At 38.3% G+C, this 8,894-nt stretch overlaps 2 protein-coding genes and 1 non-coding gene across 3 annotated transcripts; all 3 read right to left on the minus strand.

Moving 5' to 3' along the window:
- Window positions 1-138: 138 nt before the first annotated feature.
- On the minus strand, window positions 139-5,315 carry LOC121970366 (putative clathrin assembly protein At2g01600). The gene is made up of 15 exons (XM_042521049.1): window positions 5,045-5,315; window positions 4,880-4,949; window positions 4,692-4,789; window positions 3,293-3,431; window positions 3,046-3,173; window positions 2,853-2,945; window positions 2,663-2,713; window positions 2,150-2,215; window positions 1,975-2,040; window positions 1,714-1,794; window positions 1,555-1,635; window positions 1,060-1,224; window positions 906-981; window positions 701-816; window positions 139-582 (listed from the first exon to the last, which is right to left on the minus strand). The coding sequence occupies exons 1-15, from the start codon at window positions 5,132-5,134 to the stop codon at window positions 232-234; spliced, it is 1,671 nt and encodes a 556-aa protein (XP_042376983.1). The 5' UTR covers window positions 5,135-5,315; the 3' UTR covers window positions 139-231.
- A 177-nt stretch (window positions 5,316-5,492) lies between these two features.
- Window positions 5,493-5,564, minus strand: TRNAP-UGG. The gene has a single exon. It is a non-coding gene; the product is annotated as a tRNA-Pro (tRNA).
- Window positions 5,565-5,938: 374 nt separating this feature from the next.
- Window positions 5,939-8,439, minus strand: LOC121970367 (single-stranded DNA-binding protein, mitochondrial-like). The gene is made up of 4 exons (XM_042521050.1): window positions 8,091-8,439; window positions 7,797-8,023; window positions 6,820-6,920; window positions 5,939-6,332 (listed from the first exon to the last, which is right to left on the minus strand). The coding sequence occupies exons 1-4, from the start codon at window positions 8,361-8,363 to the stop codon at window positions 6,259-6,261; spliced, it is 675 nt and encodes a 224-aa protein (XP_042376984.1). The 5' UTR covers window positions 8,364-8,439; the 3' UTR covers window positions 5,939-6,258.
- Between the last annotated feature and the right edge of the window lie 455 nt (window positions 8,440-8,894).

Genomic DNA, 8,894 nt, shown 5'->3' on the forward strand with positions numbered 1-8,894 from the left:
CCTTATTCGCTGTAGCTTTCGCAGCGGAGGTGGATTGGATCGCAACGTCAACGGGCACGTGGTGGGAGAGTGGAGTCCCATTTATCGCCGCTTGGCCTTTTCTAACGGTCGAATAATTAAAGTAGCGTGTCACGGTGAGAAAGACAACAGACGGAACTAAGATGGAATTTCTTTTCTCACCCATGCAGTTTGTTTGTTCACAACACCCCCGAAGGGATTTGGTGGCTGGGCTTATATCAGCTGGGGGTCCCCAAAAGGATTGCTCTGTTGGTGAGTGTTTCCTGGGAGGGCTCCGAAACCATCATCCCCGAAGGGATTTGGTGCAATCCCCAAGCCAGCCTCCTCCTGCTGCTGATAGAGAGGCTGCTCGAAGGGATTGGGTTGCATGTACATGGGCATCGGCTGCTGCTGCTGCTGGCCCATGGCAGCCATTTGGATGGCTGGAGATTGGTTTGACATTGCAAATGGATCAGCCACCATGAATGGATTTGGGGGTGGTGCTGCATAGAGCTCCGCCGGTTGCTGCCTGTACACTGCTTCGTCGTATAGGCTGTCCAGTGTGAGCTCATCAAAGCCACCACCCTGCAAGTCATTGCCAAAAAGATAAAGAACGAGCAAGAGTTCATAGAAGTTTGTGATGATATACAGGATCATCTTTTTTTATATATATAATGAGTGGGGTTATGTCCGAAAGACTAACCAATTTGCTTTCTGTGACAGCAGCACTATTGTCACTTGGAGTATTCACCAGGGCAAGTTCCCATCCTGTTGGATCAAATCCTTTATCCTGAATACTGACAGATTCGATTGCAATACCTGCAGGCATTTAGGGGGTTCTTCACCATCCCTTCAGCATTGAATCTAGCAATAGAAAATTATGAGTTCAAGGAAGTTCATATGCATACTGGCTGGGACGATTGCCACGGCTAATGCATTACTTTCTTCTAGTGCAGATACATTTGGATTTTCTTCATTTAGTCCCTGACACCAAGAGAATGTTTGCAATCAGGTATGAATAGCAAATCCAAAAAAAAAAAAATCCTTGCAGTAAAAACTTACAAGAAGATCTACGGTCGACAAACTCTGTGCCTTGGGGGATGCAGCAGGTGATGCATCTTCAGTGATGGGTGTTGCTGAATTGGTTTCGAGAGATGGCTGTTCTTCCTCAACTGTGACAGGAACTGCTTCTACTTTGTACGTTAGGAGGAGTCTCTCTGGGAAGTCCTATTGCAAGAAAGATTAACAGTTACTTTATTAAATAAACAGGCCTACCACTTAAAACATCCATTTCCTATTTTGCAGCTGAAGGTAAAGTCCAGTAATCATAGCAATTTACACATCAAAATTGCACACGATAAAAGGGAAAAACACATTTTTTTCAATAGGAACAAAATACAAATATTGAATAAAATTCCACTGCATACGAAGCATTTGCAAAGAGCAAAATTTGGAAACAACAAACTGTACTTGAATATATCGATTAAAGCACGCAAGACAAAAAGTAACAACCCAAGTTAAAGTGGAAAAAAAGTATTAGTGAAGATAGTTATTTACCAATGCTTCTCTCGGGACCGAAACCACACGTGGAGCCTCTCTAATATATTCTTCCATAGTTGCAAGAAATGATTGTGGAGGCTAATATATTAGATAAAGATTCAATTAATCCATATTATTAACGTAAAAAATGCTAGAACAACACTTGAAACCAACTACCTCCCTCAAGTTCGGAAACTGGAAATTTCTAGCGAGTTCCAGTCCACGACAAACTTCATAAAATTCTGAAAGACTTGCAGCCTGAAAAGAAAAGGCCTACATTAGAAGCCAAAAATAGAGAGAATGTAAGTTTCCTTGATTTATGTTGCTTCAAGTCATCTTGAACATGATTACTAAGAAACAACCGACAGCAATGCAGTCACAAGTAGAAACTAAGTTATTTAAGTGGCAGAGGATTTGATAATTGCAAATATCATAGACCTGTTGACCAGCCCTTGTGTAGATTTCAAGGGCTTTAATTGCTTCATGTCTTGGCATCTCAAAGAACTGCAATAGAGATAAAACTAGATATCTAAGTCAAAATAAAGGCTTGATTGTCCTTTTTCAAGAAGTTGCATGTGCAAACCCCACCAAGAAGAGAAGTTCACGACAATACCTTGTCAACAAGGTTGATGATGCCATCATTTATAGCACAATAGATTTTGAAGCTCTCTTTCAGTACCTGTTACCATATGAAGAGAGAAAAAAATTGAAAGGGGAAAATTCACTCTCGATTACACAGAAATAGAAAAGAAGAATAAATAAATGGTTGGAAAATAACAGCACGTGTAGGAAAATGAAAGCAGTTTCCTGCACTAAGAGCAATTATAGATAAATCTTTCATTCTAGATAACCAAAACGATGAGTTATTCAAGAAGAAACTCAATCTAGTCCAAAGACGCATCTCCAAGTAAAAACAGTTTTCTGACCTCAACAGTATGACAGCAGATTTTTCTTGCAGTTGCAAAACACTATAAACCATCAAAGAACTTGGTTGAATTTGACTAGACACAGAACTCTATGATAGCCCTTCCAAGAAAAAATCAATACATGTAGTATGTTCATAAAAATGTATAACTTGGTGAGCGAGAAAAATAGTAATAAGATTTCACAGAAGCAAGTGGCTCACCAAAGCAAGCGCATATTGAACAACATAGTTGCTAACAGCTGCCCCTTCTGACTGCACAACAAACCAAAAGCTAGTGTGAATATCCATTAAATGGAAGTAGAAAAAAATTAAATCTCATGAATCTTATTGGCATATTTGTGCACAACATAAATATTAGTTATATTTCTCTAATGGCTCCAGTGATGATTACACGACATCCAACAAGGCGATATAATAACTGTTGTAAAGCAGGCAACTGCTCCAATAAATCTTCATTTTCCAGCTCTCTGGTTTTACTATGCCCCTGTCAGAAAATATGTTAGATGAGTAGAACAATTCAGAATTTGAAGTGAAATTTCCCTGCATATAATCACATGTTTGCTTGTTCAGATAATTGTCTAGACCTTTTCAGAACTTGGATCAGGTCGTACCAAACGCTCAGCTTCAACATCATACTTCAAGACCTTGAAACATTCAAGTCTTTCCTCCAAAAACAGAGCATAAGCACGCACCCATGCAGAGCAATCCCAAGCTGCCAATTGTTCAAATAAATAAATTTTTTCCCAATAATATAAGAAAACTAGTTGCAAGATCCAGCACTGAAACATAGGTTCTCTATTTGTTCTCATTTATGAAGGTATAAGAAAATACCAATAGGACTTGAATCATCCTTGAAATTTGATAATTGAAGAATTCGGACCCTTTGTGGGAAATTAAACAGCTCTTCTCGGAATGTTGGGTCATCGTCCCTGAGAGCCCTATGGATTACTATAAGCGTCTTTAATGCCACCTGCATGGCACCATTTATTCGGGCAAGTAGTGAATAATAATAATAGAAAATAGTAGAGATGACACTTTAAAATGAGACTAGGTGAAACACTTAGCACGTAGTTTGAATCTAGCAAATTAATGTGGTATGTCACCTGTACTATTTCTATAAAGATGCCTGGGTAGCCTCTCAAGCATCTTTGTTAGGTACAGAAATCTATCTGAATTCATACAATATAAAATTCAAGACAAAGCATTAAAAACCACCCCAATTCATAATGATTTTATAATTATAATTCTAGGGTAATCTGGGAATCTAGTTTTAACTGCTAACATCGACTGCACGAAAGTTCCAGAATATTATTATTCTTTGCTTTAAGATCATAACTAGTTGTATCTGCTAACATTGACCACATGAATGTTCTGCAATAGATGAAATGTGGTGGTGCAACCATGGAAGTCCTTGAAATTCAACTTAACTGGAAAAAGTCAATCAGTCAAGCAAAAGATTAGGGGATCTTATATTACTTGAATCGTGCATCAATGTAATTATTCCTCAAGAGCAGATCTCAAACTTCAACTCCATAAAAAGCTACTGATGGACACATCAGACAAACTAGAGCAGATGTTTTCGTTAAATCTAGTTTCAGCTTTCTACCACCATCTGACTACAGCTACACATGATATGCCTGCTGCAATTTATTATCCTATCAAAATTGCATGAGATGACACAGGTACTTCAATGATATTCAACTTCACTTCCGTGCCCTAGTATCATGTGCGGATTTATAATGCCGGATTGGAGGATTTAATGTCCCCCCCTGTCTCCCTTTCTTCATTTCCTTTTCAAACAAGTATCTATAAAGGCCTTAATAACTTGTTTGGAACCAATTCCACAATAGAAAAGAATTCCTCAAAAGCCTCTACTCAAAAGATATATCCAACCCATTTTGAACAGATCATTAAATCTCTCAAATTTTCAGGATAACAGAATTTTAATTCCCATCTTTTCTTCCAAAAGTTGGTATAGAAATAAAATTATAATCCCTCAAAATCTTATGGTTCCAAAAGAGCAAGAAAAGTTCTTTCTTCGAAGTTCGTAACACACTGTACCAGATCCCCCTATGCATCCGTTAAACAAAAATCGAATTTACTTCCAATCCAACGAACATAACACCAAAATCCAGGCTCAATCATCTACAAGGTTCATTCTCTTTAAGGGGATGAAGAAAAAGAAGGGGCGAAACAATCCAAGGAAACAGAAGAAGGGAAAGATGGGTACCGTCCAATTGCGCGTCTTGGCGAGCCTCCGTGCAAGGGCGTGGATGCAATAGGTTACATCCGGGCGAGGGCGGGTGATCGAAGTGGCCTCCAAGATCTCTGCAACTCATTGCAGTCCAGAAAACAAGAAATTGATGATAGGAAAACCAGAAGAAAAAAAAAATCGGATGGAAAAGGTAAAGAACTGACTCCTCAGATGGCGCTCCTTGGGCGGGCACTCAACGTGATTGGTAGCCTTGACAATGGCCACATCCAAATCCTTCGACCGAGAGAAAGAAAAGACGGGGCGGCATTCAGGGATCACACCAGTAGACAAGAAAGATGTGGAAAAAGAAGAGTCATTTGGACTGCTACCTTGAAATCGCTGTTGAGGTTCGCGAGGCCGACGGTGGTGGAGTCTTTGAGCGCGCCGACGGCCTTCCGCCAACTATGCAACGTCGCCATGTGCCCCTCTCCTCGGCCACTCTCTCTCTCTCTCTCTCTCTCTCTCGATCGCCGTCTCCTCCTTTTCTCCTCTTTCGGCGGCTTGCTTGATGCAGACGCGTTTGCTGTTGTCGCACTGGCGTCGCAGTGACTGTCACCGCCGTTGCCTTGTCATTTTTCTCCCGACTTGTCCCAATTATGCCTTTTTATTTGGTTGCGGGAAATCGTAATCGCGAAGCTTTATCCAATCAGTCAAATCGCTGTCTGAGTTTACCCAAAATAGCCCAAATAATTCGGTTTTGCTAAAAGGTGCAGTTATGTTTCTTGTTCCATTTCCTATTGCAAGATGCTAAGATTTTTTTCCAAAAAAACGTTTAACGGGGCGTTGCGAGAATCGAACTCGCGACCTCTCGCACCCAAAGCGAGAATCATACCACTAGACCAAACGCCCAATTTGATATAAAGTTTTCATGCTTATTTTTTATTTATTATTTTATATCCATTTTCATCTAACAAGATCCCTTATTGTATTTTTTATTCCGAAAACATATTTACTGCCGAAAATATATTTATTGCAACAGTATTATACACGATGATCGTAATTGCTATAATATTTTAAAATAATTTTAATAAAAAGTTAAAGCGATTTTAATTTTAATCAAATTACTTCACATTTAGAGTAATATTAGTAAAAGTTGTAGCGGTTTTAACTAAATTTAGTAATTTTAACAAATTTGATAAAAAATATATATATATATATTAAAGTTATAAACGCTGCGTTATGAAGATGATGATCAGGTCTGCCTCAAAGTATTGCAAGCCTCGTAACTTTAAAACTCATAAAATCAAAGTGATTGAAACGTCAACTAAAATTGTTCATAAGTCACATCAAACAAGAACAATTTGGCGTAAATCAAATCGACCAACAGCCACCCTTCAAATAGCTGGAACAAAGATCGTCAGCCAAGTTGAAACAGACATTTCCCAACCACTGCTGGAAGAGTAAATACAATGTCCCAAGGTCAGAATCCCCAAAGTGTTTGGTCCAGTTGAAATTTTTGGAACAACAAGGCAAAGATACGAGTCTCTTTTAAGGTGTTCTATGCTTTATTGCATTTGGAGTGGGTGAATCCAGATCATGCTTCTCAGTAATAACCCACATTTTTTGGCACTTCTGGTTCAGCAGCTGTGTTGCCATTGTCGAGGAACAGAAGACGACCTGAAACCGTTAGGAAAAATGATAACAGTGTCATTCTACGATTAAAGATCAATGTAAAGTAAAACGACAAAAGGTTTCAGGCACTTGGTATCTATGTAAAGTAAAGATCAATCAACAGTTTGAGTTATTTATCAGTTAAAGCTGTATGGATATTATGACCTAACTTTTGAGAAAAAAAAATTGTTATTTTGCATAGAGAATGAATTAAGGAAGACTCTAAATCCATAAGCTCTTCCTCGTTTAATCTAGGGCAGTTAAATCCACCCAAATTTTCAATTGGATATTTGATGTCATAGAACTCTATGAGGTGTTTGCAGATTGAGAAGCTAAAATTATTTCTAAATTGTAGTTTTAATAGGCTACTGACCTTTTCTTTCAGAATAATAAGCATATAATTGGTGGTGCAAGTTTATACTTACAGGTTAAAAATGGACAGCAATTTCTCAATTCTTGAAAACTAAAGCAACAGAAAAGGAAAGAGTGATACCGTCTCGTCGAATAGCAATTTCTCTTATTCGTCTAACTAAACCAGTAACTTGATCAGTGAAAATTTTAGTCTCAAGATTTCCCTCCACATACAAGATTGATCTGCAATAAAAGAGAAAAGATAATCACCACTGCGAATAGTAATTTTACCTTGAAAACACTGGCAAGATATACGATGAAAACAAATCAATGTGACATGCACATAAAAAAAAATGATGTGATCTGTAAGTGTGTCTGTGTCTATAGTTCATTAACATAAATGCAGCATACGCCATAATTTTGATCCTAAATAGCAGAAATATTATACTAGAATGGCTTCAGATAATGATGAAATGGTCCTTGCAGTTAATACATATGGCTTGACTTGGATGGACTAACAACAGTGCTTTTTCTATATGATTTTGAGGAGGTTAGACAGTCATATATGTTAAAGGTTAGTGCAGAAATCAATTGGCAAATCATGATGTTAGGTAGTAAAACCTTGTCTTACATCTTCACCGTGTTTTTACGCATTGAAAGCTTGCGTTACATCTTTTGCAAGCCCAATATTCAAGTTGTTCTACTAAAACAGATGAGTTACTGAGGTAGAACTAGCCCTTATACTTGAAGTTAAGAAAAAGCACAAATCAGAACCACACACAAATCATGTATGTGTCTACTGACCAGGATAAACTTGTGAAACAAGAACAAAGCGACTATTCTCAAATTTCTATCATGTGCTTCTTTGACGGAGGGAATTTTTGTAAAGAACATTCACAACTAATTATGTTCAGGTCAAAGTTATTGCAGTAAAAAACAAACATAACATATTATCACATTCAAGCATGCCACATCTAAAGATTATCAACATGGTGAAACCAAAATTTGCAGTGGCAAAGTTTGTATATGGATCAATTTTCTTGCTTTTGAACTCCTTCACAATGCCTAACAACTCCAACAGAATCAGAAAACTATCAGATAATATTAACTTCAACTAACCCTGGCTTAACGTGAGTGAGAGCTAGGTTGCCAAGCCGATCGGGGTACACGCTGACCCTGTGCCACTGAACGGAGCATCGATTGGCATAGTCTCTCGGCTCCTCGTTGTCAAGGGGGCGGCGATTATTCCGGATTCCTCCCGTCCCCAGCGAAAAGAGCACCACAGCGTGTCCACTCCTGAGATACTTCTGCACCGGCTTCTGCCCGACCTTCCCGACGAGAATCGCCTGCGAGGAAAACAAGCCTCCATATTTAAATTTTAGATTTATGAAATGACTCGCTGCAAAACAGTACCTTGTAGACGCCTTGATCGAGGCCGTTCTCGAGGGGGCGCTGGAAAGGGGCGCGCCGCTGGGGGATCTCGTTCGAAGCGGCGGCATCGTCGGGTTGAGGAAAGGACTCTTCGGGGTCTGCGTCAGAGCAGTTTCCAGAAGATAGCGGAGTGCAATAGGAGCGGCAAGAAGCGGCGACGTGGAGGAGCTGCTGGCGGAGTGGAAGTACCGGAGAGAGCGAGAACAGGCGCTTGGAAATGGAGGCGAAGGTAGAGAAAGAAGAGGAAGAAGACATTGCAGGTAAAAACAAGGAATGCTTTCCGCCAGATAGTAAACCCTAGAGAGGAGTTGGAGGCGGAGGGTTTTGACTATAAGCCTGCTACTGGTTCAATAAAATGGTTATTTTTTTTCTTAAAAATTATTAAATCACAACTAATTTGTAAAGTTATCAATTAAATTCGATAAAATCCAAATAATAAATAATATATATTTTTTAAATCTAAGAATTTGAGATTTTTTTTCTAATTCGTCTTTCTAATAAATTTAAAATATAATATACAACCTCTAAAATATTCATTCCATTTGAGATTTAAAGTTGGATGTCTTATTATTCCTTTGAGTATTTTATTATAAAACTAATATTTCTTAAAAACTTTTTTATTCAGTTTCTTATTTTATTTAGAGAGTATTTGGTAAAATTTTTACTAAGCATTTTTAGATTCTAGCTCCATCAAAATACTTTTGAGTGTTTATGGATGTGCTTCAGTCTTTTACTCAAAAGTTAGAATATTTTTTCTTTCTTTTGTTCTTTTTATTTATTGTATAA

The sequence above is a fragment of the Zingiber officinale genome, chromosome 4A, assembly GCF_018446385.1.
Source record: "Zingiber officinale cultivar Zhangliang chromosome 4A, Zo_v1.1, whole genome shotgun sequence".
NCBI lineage: Eukaryota > Viridiplantae > Streptophyta > Magnoliopsida > Zingiberales > Zingiberaceae > Zingiber > Zingiber officinale.